Consider the following 16,250-nt stretch of genomic DNA (forward strand, 5'->3'; position numbering starts at 1 on the left):
TGCTTCTTAACAGCCGGAAAGTCTCTATATACAATTTTGATCGTACAGGTTTCTGTGTCAACAGTAATGCAGTATAGTAGAATAAAAAGTAAGGATTTGGAATTTATTCACTCATTCATTCACTTATTCATTCAACACATACTGAATGGCTAGCATGTGTCAGCGTACTAGGTAGAAGATGCAAGCTGAACTCCATACCTACCACATAATTATTTGTGTGACTTTGGACAAAAATTTCTTTAGATCCCAGCTTCATAATTATTAACATGAAGATAGTAACATCAACCTTTCTCACAATGTTGAAAGATTGAATAAGATCATGTACTTGGAAGTGCCAAGTAAGGCCCCCAATTTACGTACAACTGGCCTATTATCTGTATTGCACACCATATGAACAATTGCCACATCAACATCCAACCTCAAACTTAACATGTTGATATTGAACTTACTATCTTTCCCTTCCTGTAACTGCTACCTTTCTTGTATCCTAAGACATTTCATCTACTTCCTTTCAAACCTTTCTTGTATCTCCTGACTCTTTATCAGTACCATCAAAAACCATGATGATATCATATAAAGATTTTAAGTTAAAATAGAAAAGCTGGCCTCAGCATGGCTACTTAATTTCTCTAAGCTCCCATCAAAGACAGAACGAGTTTCAAAGCACTTGAACCTGAATTAAGCCATTAAGCACTCTAGCTCTATAAGATAAAATTCAAAGTCCATCTTTGGACATAAAGCTGGTAAGATTAGGGTTGCTTACAAGTGTTTCCACTTTAGGTGGAAATTATGTGTTAACATCTGAATTCCCAGGAAAGGTTAGAAGTGGCAAGCAGCCACTTGAAAGCTACTTTACTACGCACAGTGCTTTCCTACTTTGAAATCTTCCTTCTATTGACGTTTTGTGAATGAGGAAATTGACCAAGCAGCAGAAAAAAGGCAAACTCAAATTAAAGTGCTTCCTCTCAATTGAACAAGCCATGCCACTCCCTCATCAATGTAAAAAATGTAAAAATGAATATATCCCAAGCATCTACCACCCTCATCCTAAATATTTCAAGTTCTACCACTAGGTACACAGAGGAGTTATTGTGCATGGATTTCTAGTATTAATAATGCAAAAGAGAGTGAGCAACGGTGCTAGCTTTTGCTTCCACACATAAATAGCAGAAAAATAAGACTTATGAAAGGCAAGAGAGCAACAAATAACCAAAACTGCCCAGAGTTTCTTCTTACTATATGGTCATTTATCTCCATTAAAAATCACTCGGAAGTCAGATTTTATTAGGAAAAACGTAAAATATTTTATTCAAAGGAAAATACAGTGTCTTGTTGTGATCAGTTCCTTCAGGCCTCAACAATTCTTGTACCATTCATCTCCAGAGAATTCAAAACTCTGAGTTTAAAGACTCCTTGGGAAATCAAAACCATAATGCAGAGGTAGATGGTTCCTGATGGCACAAACCAACTCCTGTGTTCTGCAAGTAGGGTTACTGAGGCCCAACACCATTAGGTGATGTTACAGATTGAATTGTGTCTCCCAAAATGCATATGTTGAAGTCCTAACTCCACCACCTCCGGATATGATGGTATTTGAAATCGAATTTTTTTCAGAGGTAATTAAGTGAGGTCATTGGACCCTAATCCAATATGACTGGTGTCCTTATAAGAAAAGGAAATTTGGACAAAGGCACAGACAGAAGATGATGTGAAGACACAGGGAAAAGACAGCCATCTATTCACCAAGAAAGGCTTGAAACAAATCCTTCCTTCATGGCCATCAGAAGGTGGGCCCTGACACCTTGACCTCGGACTTCTAGCCTCCGGAACCATGAGATGCTGTTTGAGCCACTCAGTCTGTGGTACTGTGTTATGGCAGCCCTAGCAAACAAGCAAGGTGATGAAAAACAGTCAGGATCAAAACCCAGCTTTCCAGACTCTAATATGAGGCTTTCTAACTCACTACACTGTCTTGCAATTTAGCTCTCTGTTTTCACTCAAAGTTCTCTCCCATAAAAATCTTACCACTTGTTCAACTTGTTAAAGACCATGTTAATATATACTGTTTATGCTGGCCTCTTGTGAGCTACACTTCCACATCACAAAAGGACATTTTTGTATAGATGTCTCATGAACTCAAGCCCCAATGTGTAAAACCCCAATCAACTACTCCACAAAGTTAGTATGGACACTGTTTTATAATCTAAGAAAGTCTAGGTCCAAGATTCAAGTCCTTGGACAAGTCATCTAACCTCTCTGAGCCTCAATTCCATATTAGTAATACGAATTCACAAACAATATAAATTCTACACCCCCCAAAAAAGAACCTTCAAAAGGCTAATGTGAAGGTTAAATTGGATAATAGCCCTTTCAAACTGCAAAGTATTAAAAGCAATTCTCCATGCAATCAAAAACTATTTCTCTCTCTGGCACCATTTTTTTTACTCATTCAAACTCAAAACCATTGGTATTTCCCTCTCAAATTGCCTATAACTAATAATTCACCTAGGTCTGGCATTTCTTTCTCAGCAACATCATTTTTTGTCACTGCTTTCTAACAAATCCTCATGATTTCAAATATGCACTGCTCTGAATGACTGATTTATCAGCTTCTGGCTTCCTCCTTATCTAATCTATATCACATCCTAGTATCAGATTTATCCTCCTAATACACTCAGCTCAAAAGTCTTCAGAGGCTCTCTAACCCACAGAACCAGGTCCCACCTACAGAGCCCTGCATTCTATGACACATTCTATGCAGCCTGGGGCCAGCTCCTAAGCTTATCTCAAGGTTTACCATGTGCCCAAGGGCCTTGCCTCATACCCAGCCAGTATGAACAGACAGATCATCAAAAACTTTAATATAACCCTACTTGCTTCTTCCCTTGAGCTTCCCACTGATGGACCCAACTGTCAAAGCTGGATCCTCTAATATCATTAGGAACTTCCTCTTAACCTTGAATCTGGGAAGGCACCATTAACAAGGTTAGGCTGGTTAATTCTAGTGCACACCCCACATGCTAAGGAGCATGCCTGCTGCCCAGTATCATTTTCCTTCTGCTTCTCTCTTGGCCCAGAAACTCTTTGCCCCCTCCTACTCTTTAACATTGAGGGCCTACCATAATCAAATTCACAGCTCAATGGGAACCCATTGCTCCATCTCAGCCAGTGGTTTCCAATCCCATCAGACCAAATACAAATATTTTATTCCTGGAATAAACCTCACTTGAGAGTGATATATTATCATTTTTATATATTACTGGATTCAAGAGGAAATGCCAGGTAGGCAGAAGGATGTGTGAGAATGGAAACAAAGACAGGGTCTTAGCTAAAGAGAGGCATGTGTAGGTCATCATGTTATAGCTGCTATTTAATTCATGAATAAAATCACATGGGAAAGAGTGCTGATTAGAGAAAAAAAGGCCCCTTCCCTGTCCTAAAACTCCATAATATTTAGAGAAGGAGACAACACAAGAGAGAGAGAAAAGCTACCCACTTGGAAAATCTGGTGTTAGCTAAACAGGAATGATAGAAACTAAACTGAAGTGGTATGAAAAGGAGAATAAAGGTGAGAAAGTGAAACAGAAAGTACACTTCTTGGGAGTTCCCTGGTGGCCTAGTGGTTAGAATACCAGGCTTTCACTGCTGTGGTCCAGATTCAATCCCTGGTCAGGGAAACAAATCAGACCAGTGACCGACTACATTTAGTTCATCAATATCTTAACAATACTATTGAAGTAAATCTCTGTTATTTATCTTGCTGTGGATCAGCAGAAAAGTAACTGTGGTTCCTTCAATGCAAAAATAAACTGAAGTCTTATTTCAAGATTTGTACTTTTAAAAATGTAGTAGAGGTGAAGCTATTAATACTAAAATTTCTGAAAGTGAACTGAAAAGATCCCACTAATAAAAGAAGGTATTTCATTCTCTTGAAGTAGAGAAACTATGCAGGATGTAATAAAGCAAAAGATAGAGCAATTTCATCTCATAAAAATTTAAAATTTATATGTATCAAATAACTGTTAAAAAGACTTTTTAGAAAAATGACAGAATGGAAGAAAATATTACAACATACATGATGCTGATATATAAAGAGCATCTATAAATCAGTAAGAAAAACCAATAGAAAATATATTAAAGAACAGGAACAAAAATCAAGAAAGAAGAAATACAAATGACTAATAAGGTAGCATAATCCCCTCATTTTTAAGAACTTTCCTTAAAAGTCATGAATATAGAGTAACTCTAGATTAATATGTGCGTGGAGCTCTGCAAACAAAATCAGACATGTAAGATTCCTCAGTTAGTGACAGTCTCACCATCAATGCACAGCAGTTTTTTTCTCCACACCTGAGTATATAGCAGGATAGTTTTATTTTATTTAACATGAATTGCTATGATCGTAAGAGGTACTGATTTTTAAATTTCAGTTTACACATTCCAATTAGAAATATAACTATGTAATTTAGAAACGCAGCATATTCAGAGGTGCATAATAGTTAAACAGCTATGAGCATCATGCAAACACAAAAGCAAAGATAACAAGAAAAAATGCCTACCTTCCCTGATAGCTGTGAAAGGTGTACCTTCTTCTTCTTGTAGCCTGATCACCTTCAGGGCTACCAACTTCCCATTTACCCTGGAGAAACAAAACAAAAGATGAGAAGCAAATCCGTGAAAATATGTTCCCGTTATGGTTCTAATTGTCTTCCTTACAATTTATATTTTATGCATTTTTGCACTGAAAATGTCAGAACTCAATTATGCCACCACAACAAGATTAATTTCAGTAAGGCTGGGAATCCTGTATCATCATCATAAATATTCACACTTTAAATATTCACATTTTAAATATTCGCACTTGCATAGTCCAAGATTTAACTGAAGTTTTCTGTGATTCACTCTATGTTCTTTCCAAAATGAAACTAGTGCTTAACAAAAACACCATGTTCGATCAATTATTCACAGATTAATTAAAACTCAAGTCGTCAAAATAACACTCTCCCTTTGTTTCTCCAATAGCGCCTCTGTTTCTTTTGCTGAAATGTCTTTATCTTCAGTCTTAAGTTGAAGTCATTCAATCCCCAAGGACAGAAACCTGACACTCAGTCTTCTTCCTTCTCTCTTCCCTCTTCTTTCTCTGTCTGTCTCTGTCTGTCTCTCTCTCAACATCACCCATTCCTCCCTTTTTCACTATTTTTTTTTTACTAGAGCCTCCTAAAATTACATTAGTCTGATTGTGTTTTATAATGCAGTATATCATCAAAATAAAAGTTAAGAATATTTAACTATTACAAAATTACACAAGACCTATCCAAAGCAGATGTTTCTTCTAGACACATTCCAAATGTGTATCAGCTCAGCTCTAATTAAAAGTAGGATTACGCTAGGCAGATAACTTTTTATCCAATCTATTCTGTTAATAAAATAAAGACATGATTATCTATGCTGGTCTTCTAGTTGACTGCTCTACTTTCTACCTTGACTAGGCTTACCAACATACTTCCTTAATTAAAATAAAAGAAACACAAAGCATTTAATGAAAAGTAAATCTCCCCGCCACACCCAGCTCCCACCCTCTGAGGTCACCACTTACCTCAGAGAGGTAACTTAGCTTAACATATATACTTAACACACACACACACACAAATGGTAATATGGCATACAGGGTACAGTGTATATTATTTTTATCACTCGATATACTTTGGTGACTTCCTCATAAACTCATAGAAAATTGTCTCTTGCTTTTGAAAGACCACACGGTGTTCCTTTGTATGAGTGTAGTATGCTTAATTTAACGCCAGTCCTCTACTGATAGGCATTTAGCAGGTTCCCAATTTTTGGCCATAAAACAATGATATAATAAATATTCTTGGACATAATTTCATCCATGTAAAAATACATCTGTAAGACAAATTCCTAAAAGTAAAATGTGGATGGACCTAGAGTCTGTCATACAGAGTGAAGTAAGTCAGAAAGAGAAAAACAAATATCGTATGCTAACACATATATATGGAATCTAAAAACAAAAAAAAAAAAGGTCACGAAGAACCTAGGGGCAGGACAGGAATAAAGACGCAGACCTACTAGAGAATGGACTTGAGGACACGAGGAGGGGGAAGGGTAAGCTGGGATGAAGTGAGAGAGTAGCATGTACATACATACACTACCAAATATAAAATAGATAGCTAGTGGAAAGCAGCCACATAGCACAGGGAGATCAGCTCAGTGCTTTGTGACCACCTAGAGGGGTGGGATAGGGACGGTGGGAGGGAGGGAGACACAAGAGGGAAGAGATATGGGGATATATGTATATGTATAGCTGATTCACTTTGTTATAAAGTAGAAACTAATACACCATTGTAAAGCAATTATACTCCAATAAAGATGTTGGGGGAAAAAAAAAACAAAGTAGGGTGTGGATAGCCAAAAAAAAAAAAAATGTGTATTTCTAAATTCTAACTCTGATGACACTGAGAAATTATCCTACTTACAGCTTGTACCAATTTATACAACCTATAGAAAATAGGAGCTCCTGTTTCCCCTTTACCAGTATATACTATGTTATCAACCATTGATTTTGCCAATCTGATAGGTGAAAAATGGTTTCTTACTGCAATTTAAATTGCAACCAAAAATCTTTAGAGGCTATGGAATCAGCAAAGGAGAGCTCGTGTGGCCCAGAGAATCCAGTGCCTGAGTCTGAAATAAAGAATTTGAATGTCTCTTTGTAAAGAACTGCAACCAATTGGTCTGTTTTCGATTAAAAAAAAAAAACAAAAACAAACAACTGCCACAGGCACAAAGGTCAAGGGAATCATCACAGCCCAACCATCCTACTGGCATCCCTCATCAAAAGGATTGTTGAAATATATTATTGGTTACAGTAGTCAAAGTACATCCAGTTATAACGCTCCACAATGTGCTGTCTCCTCAAGGCTAGGAGTCATGTTTATTTTCCCTTGTGTCTCTCAGCTGGGAGGACAGGCCTGCCGCTTTTCTGCTCTGCAACTCTCCTCTCCTGAGTACATCACCTTGATTTTCTTCTAATCCTGATTATGCTCTAGGTACCCAGGTGCAAGCAAAATATTAATATTCACATGGGGTTCAACTGGTGAGTGTGACTTGTGCTGGCCATTTTGCCCTTTATGACTAAGGGAGGCCTCCGGCAGGGCTTGGGGCTGGGATGCAGTCAGTACTCACATCTGCACAGATTTTCTCAGCCCAGCTGAGCTCGTCACTGGCTCCCTGAGGAGGCAGGAACTGATTCCAGGAACTGCTTGGAATTTTGCCTTCATTTATCGATATTCTCCCCTCACCCATAAAAAACACATACAAACTTTTCCCTTTCCCTTGAGATCGCTGGCTTGCATATACCGTGAACTGAATTCTAGAACACAGGGAATTTGTGATTTTGGAAGGCTATCTGCTTAAAACACACTCTGAGACCATGAAGCTATGAGTCCCCTGTGATACACTGAAAGGAGAAGAGCCTTTAATTGAACCAGCACTCATGCTTTAAATGCAACTAGAGAAGGAACACCTTTAAACAATCTCATAGGCTAGTGTACATTATCTTTGTGGCGAAAAAAATTTTGAACATATTTACTATGATAAACTGCATAAAAGAATAAGATCCAAGTTAATGGGATCCTGATTCTGAAGCACAACTCTCCATGAGTTAAAACCTCCAACTATCAATTTCTTATAGTTACGATAATCACAGCAGTTAAAGACATTTAGATTTTATGTATTACATCATATGAAACTAAAAAATTCCTTAAAATTTATACTAGATTATTAGCTCCAGGAGAATACAGAAAAGGAACTCTTTTTCTGTTTTGTTAACTGTTACATGCCCAATGCCTAAAACTGTCTGGCACAGAGGAGACTCTCAAAATACTTTTTTTTTTTTTTTTTTTTTTGCGGTACGCGGGCCTCTCGCTGTTGTGGCCTCTACCGTTGCGGAGCACAGGCTCCGGACGCACAGGCTCAGTGGCCATGGCTCACGGGCCTAGCCGCTCCGTGGTATGTGGGATCTTCCCGGACCGGGGCACGAACCCGTGTCCCCTGCATCGGCAAGCGGACTCTCAACCACTGCGCCACCAGGGAAGCCCTCAAAATACTTTATTGACTGAATATTAATAATGTTAATATACTGATATTTCTTTCCTCATACCTATAAGTATCTCAAGAATAAAGTATAAAATTATTATTTTCAATAATTTCAAAAATATAAAATTTATAAAAAGATTTCAATATCTTCTTTCATGTTTATTTGTTTTCTTTTTTCAAATTAAAGGTTCAGTCTCTTTGTTTTTGATGATGCATGAAGATATAGAAAGTTTTCATTTCCTTAAGATTTTAGAATTTATAGAACGCTTTGTTAATTAACCTTTTTCACCCAACAGACATGTTTCAGAACCCTCACTATCTTTAATAATCTGAGCCCAGACTAGTAACCAGTATTTCCCTCTTCTCCAACTGCTTCATTGGTTTCCCATTAAGAACCATATTGATTATCAAATAGCCTCTAACCTAAGAGTCATTGTGACTCTCTCTTTTCTTAATTAGTTTTCCTCTACATGTCTAGACACTCACCAACTACTGAATCCCTGAGTTCTAAAGTCTAGAAAAAACATAAGTCACTGGCTCCACTTTTGGAAAAGGTACCTTTTGAAAAAATAACATTACACATTTTCTAATATTCTACCTTTGGGGCATATTTTTTTAACTTTAGTACCGACTGAAACATTTGAAATTCTAAGTGACGAACTCTAACAAAATGTCATTTTTTTAGAGATATCAAAAGAAGATACCTATTATTCTATGAAAAACAAAATAAACATGGTATCTAATAATTACCTTGTATGGTTTAAACTATTTTATTAAGTATTCAAAACACATACTTCAAACATTGAAGTTCTTTAGAATAATTACAAAATTCAAATTGAATCAATAAATTAGAGCTGTTTACAGGAAAACACTGAAGATTTCTCTTTAACAAGTTTTATTAATTAAATCAAAGGCTAATGAATAGAAGGTAATCAAGGCTTGATTGGCAATGGAAACATTAATTCAGGTAAATAATATAGCAAAAAAAATGCTTTCAATTGTGTTAATATCACCACAGAACTTTCTGTTGGAGATATTGCCAGGTTTGTGTCTAGTTATTCTAAGCTATCTAGGGAGCTGTTTTAATTTCAGAGATTCTTTACTATTTTCTAATTCTTCCAACCACTGCCTTTCCCAGCGTGTCCTCACTGTGAAGCTCACTTCAGGCCCAAGGACAAGTGACACTGCTTTAGTCCGCATGTCACACAGGAACAGCTGTCAACTGCATCAGGAGGAAAAGCCAGGGGGACGTCCGAGCACAGAGCTATCCACGCACAGACATGGAGAGGCTGGCTGTCCTGGCAAAGCCACACTAGAGTGGATCCAGCTTTCAAACCGGTCCTAACCACAGATCCAAATCTCTGCCAACTTCAGAAATTCTGTCCACAAATCTATGTGCCCTAATTTTGTAAATAATAAAATGATCTTGTGTGGATTACGCACGATCGAGAAGTTTTGAATAAGGAGCACAGCCTATTCATTTTTTCATGCATTTGTTACTTTAACATTTTGTGAACCCTATAAAGGAAAACTCCCCACTTAGGGTAAACTTGCCCAGCTCAAAAGACGATGCACAAAGAGAATTTCCTTACAGACAGTCCTCAAAGGAAAGCCTAAAGGTTTTCTATCACATTAGTTACCTCAAATTCATAAGATAACTTAGTACAATAAAACAAAATAACAAATATTATCTAGGTCATCTTTGAAGATAGTGTTCATGTGCTTACACCTAGAAGAAATTATGTGTAGAGGACATAAAGGAAATTAAGGCAATACACCTAAAAGAAATTTAATATACTCTGGTAAATTTAATATATTCTGCCTCTCTCTTCCATTATGATTTTGTCTCAAGAGAAACTGCTATGGAAAACAATACTGAGTGCAGGGAGATACAATGCTTTTGTTTCCTTACTGTATTGGTTTAGAAGCAATACAAGGAAATGTAGTTACTACTGAGGGATTGACAATGGCAAGGCGGAGTACGTCAAGGACAATATTTTGAGCTGAACTTATAAATTTTTGGCAAAGTCATTAAAAACATTTTAAAGGTTTTACCATTAGTGCTTCTTTTATTAATTCCCTCTTAGGACACTGTTGGAACGCTGACTATACTGTCTCACATACACACTTCAAAAATTAAAAACAACTAAATATTCATGGCCTTGCTATTTCCACCTAAATTCAATTTATATTCAGGTATAAATGAGAAATCATCTCAATACTATTTAACCTTTGATATTCTGAAATATTCTAAAAGTGTTATCTATAATACTTTATTCTGGAAAAGTAAATTTAGAATTTCAAGGTAAGTTGTCAGTAATCACACCTCACCCTAATTTTTTTTTTTTTTTTTTTTTTTTTTGCGGTACGCGGGTCTCTCCTGTTGTGGAGCACAGGCTCCGGACGCGCAGGCTCAGCAGCCATGGCTCACGGGCCCAGCCACTCGGCGGCATGTGGGATCTTCCCGGACCAGGGCACGAACCTGCGTCCCCTGCATCGGCAGGCGGACTCTCAACCACTGCGCCACCAGGGAAGCCCTCACCCTAATCTTTATCAAAATAATGCAGAGAGAAGAGGAAAAAGACTAATGTCATTTCTGTTAAATTAATTTCTTTAAAAAAAAATCCAAAGATTTATAAGAGAATAGCATAATGGCTACTTATTAGGATGTGATTAATAATGCAAAAAGTCTAATGATTTAACGTACTGAGAAAAAGGATGTGCTCAACCAACAATTATTATGAGTTTGTACATTTGACAAAATATTGATAATGATGTTTTATTAAATGTAAAACCTCATAATACTTTGAAACATAAAATTAGAGGAATATATATTGTTCATGGGAGAAAATAAAATAATTACATTTCAATAATTTTAAACTTGTACCTTTCCAAAAATAAAATCTGTCAATAAAGGATTTGAGAGTCGTATTACCTTAAAAAGTAGAAGTAACCTCAGTGATCATTCAAGCTCCTGAACAGACAAAAAAATCCTGATTGGCTTGTCTTTGTCCTCCCACTCCCTGGAGCAAAGTAGCTCCTCAAAAGACCTCGGTGGAACTCAACCCCTCTAAAATACCCAAATTACTTAGTCCTTTTTTATGCTGAGTCAAAATTTGCTTCCTGTAACTTCTACTCTCTGATTCCAGGTCTGAGTCCACCAAGACTAAACTAAATGCTCTTCCACAAGACAGCCCTGCCCTTAATTAAGTTTTAATATCCTGCCTCCTAGTCAACAAATACTAATTGAGAGACTGTGATTTTGTGCTTGGGATAAAGAATAAACAACCCAGACATGGTCCCTGCACTTAAGTCTCACCGAGGAGACAGACGTAAAACATGTAACTACAAAGACGGCTGACATACACCAAAGGGAGACTGGAGGTGCTCGCTCTTCAAACAGGGGACAATTTAAGCATCACTAAACTAATACCTGTGATTGAAAGGAATTAAATATGTTTAAATCAGTAAGTTTATAATGAGACTTTAAAAGAAACTCATGAGTCACATTTGGAGAGTACTACAGAACCATCTCATTAGTCTAAAAACTGTTAAAGAGAATATGTCAAGCATTTACCTTCCCTTTTCATATACTTTCGCATACACTGTACCTCAGTGTAAACAGATAGTTCATAAGTGAAGTTTCTCTGCATAGATGCACTGCATGTAACAAATGAAGAGGAAAATTTGAATATCACCATTAATGGTTGCTAAAGTCACAAAAAGAAGCTACCAGATATTATGTGCCCCCTGATGGAAGCATTCATCCCCCTCAATGGAATCAATCCAACAGGAATCTGACCACATCCAAATCTAACTACTTATTTCAAGGAGATAAGGGAACAAGTTAAATAACACCATTGGGATATAATCAGAAAACTCCGGACTACAGGAAACCATAGGGAAATGAACCTGTTTCTTCAACAAATGAATTTCAAGAAAAAAAGGAGGGGAGAACCCATAGATTAAAAGAGAGAGATGAACTAATGGCAATTAATTGCAATGTATGGACCCGATTTTATCTTGATTCCAACAAAGTTTATTTTAACACTGACTATATATTCGATGATAAAGAAATCGTTAAATTTTTTACATGTGATAATGGCATTATGGCTTGGTGTTTTAAAATAGAGGCCTTATCTGTTAAAGAAAAAATATAAAATGAAATAATATGATGTTTGGGGTTTGTTTCAAAATAATTGGAAGGAATGAATACAGATGAAACAAGATTAGACACAGGTTGTCAGTGTTGGAAACTGATGGGGGTTTATCAAAACTCCGTAAGAAGTTCTTTAAAAATTAAAAAACATACCCAATACAAGTTGGGATAAATGCAATGAAGGAAAATCACAGCATGCCATAAAAAAGATAAAGAACCTATTTTAATGATACTAATGAACTTATTTACAAAATAGAAATAGACTCACAGACACAGAAAACAAACTTATGGTTACCAAAAGGGAAGCGGGGGTGGACAGGGATAAATTAGGAGTTTGGCATTAACATATACACACTACTATGTATAAAACAGATAACCAACAAGGACCTACTGTATAACACAGGGAACTATATTCAATATCTTATAATAACCTATAATGGAAAAGAATCTGAAAAAGAATATATATACGTGTGTACAACTGAATATCTTTGCTGTACACCCAAAACATTGTAAGTCAACTATATTTCAATTAAAAAAAAAAAAGAAGAACCTATTTTAGATTAGACAGGGAAGGATTCTCTGAAAATGTGACATTTAAGCTGAAACAAGAAATATAGAAGAGTAAGCAAAGAACATTCCAGGCAGATGGAACAACCTGTACAAAAGCCCAGGGGCAGAGAACACAATGTGTTAAACAAAGCTATAAGAAAGAAAGAGTGGCTGGAGCTTGTTGGCCGGCAGGGGGTAGGAGAGGGGGGACGTGCAGAGAGGGACAGGAGAGCCAGACCATGCAGGCCCTTAAGGGCCACAGAAAGGACTGATTTAAAAAAAATCACCGGGAAATCTTAAGAAAGGGGATAATATGATTAAATTGTGTGTCTGCAGCTCCCTCACTATCGTGTAGAGAACAGCCTGAAGGAGCACAATAGTGGGAGCAGGGAGGGCGGTCAGGCAGCTACTACAGTGGTCCAGGGGAAAGATGGTGGTCACAAAGTACCAGGGTATTGGTAAGAGCAATGGGGAAAAGGAAAACAATATTCTGAAGACAGAATCAAGAGACTGTTAGGATAAACTGAATTGGGCATAGGGCAAGTGGTAAAGGATGACTCCAAATGTCCTGACTTTAGTTTCTGTGTGGATGGAGGCACGTGTACTGACTCAAGGGAAACTAAAGAAGAAGAGATTTAGACAGAGAATCAAGAGTCCTATTTGGGAGGATCTTAGTCTAGACATAAAAACTTGTGAGTCATTTGGAAGACATCAAGGGAAGCAATAACTTCAAGAGAGAGCCAATTTTCTGTTAAAGCAGAAGTAAACACTCAGAAGAAAGTCGAACACACGTAAGCATTTGTAAATCAGAAAACAGTATTCTAGATCTAGATCTAGACAACATAAAAAGAGCCTGAAGGACATGGGGAAGGGACAGAGTAGGAGATATAGTGCAAAATACACGGGTGACGTCTGAAAGATAATAAACCATCAGGGCGTTTTATACCATGCCTGTGGTAAACAGTGGTGTGAGGCAGAGGAGATTCCATCCTGACAGCCTCTTGGAAGCAGGTAGAGTAGGGACTGCTGTTTTGGTTGCCCTCTGCGTGCATGAGGCAAGGCCTGGAGCTGGCACCAGCCTCTGTGGCTGCACAGAAACCAAGGTACAGGTTCTCACCCCTGACTACATTTTTAAATCAACTGGAAAGCTTTAAAACATACCCATGCCTGGCTCCACCCCTGATTTAGTTGGTGCAGTGTGGGGTCCTAGCATCCATATTTTTTAAAAACGTCCTGGGTGACTGTAAAGTGTAACCAGGGTTGAGAACCACTGTGTTAAATAAGCCTTCAGGTTCCGACATCACGTGCTCGTTGTCTTTCTTCCTTTGTCTGGTCTCTCCAACACTGAAGTCTCCTTTTTCTCGGTAAACGTTCAAATTTTTTCAACTATTTTGAGCGCCCTCACAGTCCTAGTTGCAAGCCTTTGGTAAGTCGGGGCTGATTAACCCCTTGTGAAATGTGCTTGCCAAGGTGTACACACTACCAGATGTGGTCTGATAAGTGCTGAGTGGACTGGGAGACTACCCTGCCCCATTCCAGAAACTCGACTGGTACTCATTTGGCCTCAGCATGTATTCGCCTGTGATCAGCACAAAACACTATTAACTCATGGATCTTGCCAACAATTAAAACCCCTGAGTTTTCTTCATGGGCCCCACAATCACACCATCTCTAACTTGCCCTAGGCCTAATAATTCACTTTTCAAACATAATTTCAGGAGTCTGATTTATTCCTAATAAGATTCCAACTTGTCAGCAGCAACCAACTGCTCAAACCTCTCCTGTCTAAATTCTAATCTTGTTTTTGACAAGCACTGGCTGCCCATCCTTCTGTGTGTCCTTCTCTGAGGTAGAATAGAAACACTGAACAGGATGAGGTCCAGGGCAGTGCTCTTGGACACCACACTCTTGACATACCCCATCCACCTTTGGGGGACGTGGCTTCATTGACTGTCTTCTCTTTCTCTCTCTTTTCTCCCCTCCCTCCTTCCCTTTTCACTTTCAAACTCTCTAATCCAGCCCTTCCTCTCCATGGCCCTCTGTCCCAAACCACTGCACTGACCTTCTGCCTCTACCATTGGACTGTGCTGGAAAATCTGCATCTGGCACACAGTTAGGGCTCCATGGTGAACAAATGAGTCAACCCTTTACCATGTAATAGAGGTACTAGAAACCCTACCACTCTTACCAACCTGTTTTAAATCCACCGCCAGAAACGGCGTATCACTCAACTGTCTATGGCTCTCTTACCTACCAGAACATAATCAGAACATTTACCCATGTTTGAAAAACAAGCAGATACCCAGCATCTACAGTGTTCCAGTCCACTAGCTTAACAATCTCATCAGAAAGAGGAATTAAGGTTATTTAGGTATGACATAATTTTTTTATGAACTCCTAGATCATTATTTTTCTTCCTATTTTGATTTACTCAGAAATAATCTGAGTGATAATCTGTCCTAAAATTTTCCACTGGAGGAGGGGAAATGAGAAAGGCATGCAGGGAGGAAGCCACACCAGTTCCATCTTCTTCTGTGAACATTTGGACATCTCAAGCCTGCTAATGTCTCTAAAATTTTTCATAGTTCCTCAAAGATGACTAACAATTATGGGACAATCTCAACTCCCAAATTCTTTAGAAGTCTGTGAAACAGTCGTCTCAGGTCTTAAATCAGAACTCCTTAGAAAAACATAGTACTGTCAGACTTCCTAAGACACTTGATAATTTAATTCACTCCTATGTTTGCTTTGCACTTCAGTGCTTAAAGCAAACTCTCCTTGGTAGCAATGATGTAAGCAAAACAGAAGGTAATTTGTACTTGTTTCTACCCCAATAGCATCTTTTGTGTGTAAACTTCAACCTAAGCTTTTCCTGAGTTACTGATGCTTCCTCTCCTTCCCTCACTCAGCTGGATTGTACTGTGGTTATCTGGTCCGATATTTGTTTGCATTTGAGAGACTTTTATCATCCATGTTCATACATTAACCTTCCAGAGTTTTAGGGCAAGGGGTTGTACACATCTCGGTATTCTTCTGGAATACCTCCAGTTACAAGGAACCATTCTGGGAAGAGCAAAAAGTCACATGCATACAGCCCTTGAGGAGATTACCAGCCAAAGAAGAAATAAGATAGTATCAGACAACTAAAATGCATATTAAACAAAGGTAAGTTTCTTTAAAAAAAAAAAAAAAAAGATAAGCAAAGTTATCAAAGACAAAGAATGGAAGAATTGTTAACTTATCAAGAAAAGGCAGGAAGCATGGAAAAGATGCCCAGGACACCCATAGATGTAAAGGTGGTTAGTTATACTACCCCTAAAATTACTAGAAAAGAGCCGTATTTATTTGATGAGATGGGAGGGTTTCATAAAAAGTAAGTAGGGCTTCCCTGCTGGCGCAGTGGTTGAGAGTCTGCCTGCCGATGCAG

At 37.9% G+C, this 16,250-nt stretch overlaps 1 protein-coding gene across 4 annotated transcripts in view; it reads right to left on the reverse strand.

Annotated features, from left to right (window-relative positions):
• Positions 1–16,250, reverse strand: part of CDK14 (cyclin dependent kinase 14) — a 609,384-nt gene that overhangs the window by 376,967 nt on the left and 216,167 nt on the right. For all 4 annotated transcript variants that reach the window (XM_029234436.1, XM_029234439.1, XM_029234435.1 and 1 more), the window contains one exon: positions 4,560–4,639. In XM_029234436.1, the coding sequence (XP_029090269.1) occupies positions 4,560–4,639 (80 nt within the window). The remainder of the gene's footprint in view (positions 1–4,559; positions 4,640–16,250) is intronic.

Source organism: Monodon monoceros, unplaced genomic scaffold, assembly GCF_005190385.1.
Source record: "Monodon monoceros isolate NGI ecotype Baffin Bay Population unplaced genomic scaffold, NGI_Narwhal_1 Super_Scaffold_2, whole genome shotgun sequence".
NCBI classification, from domain to species: Eukaryota; Metazoa; Chordata; class Mammalia; order Artiodactyla; family Monodontidae; genus Monodon; species Monodon monoceros.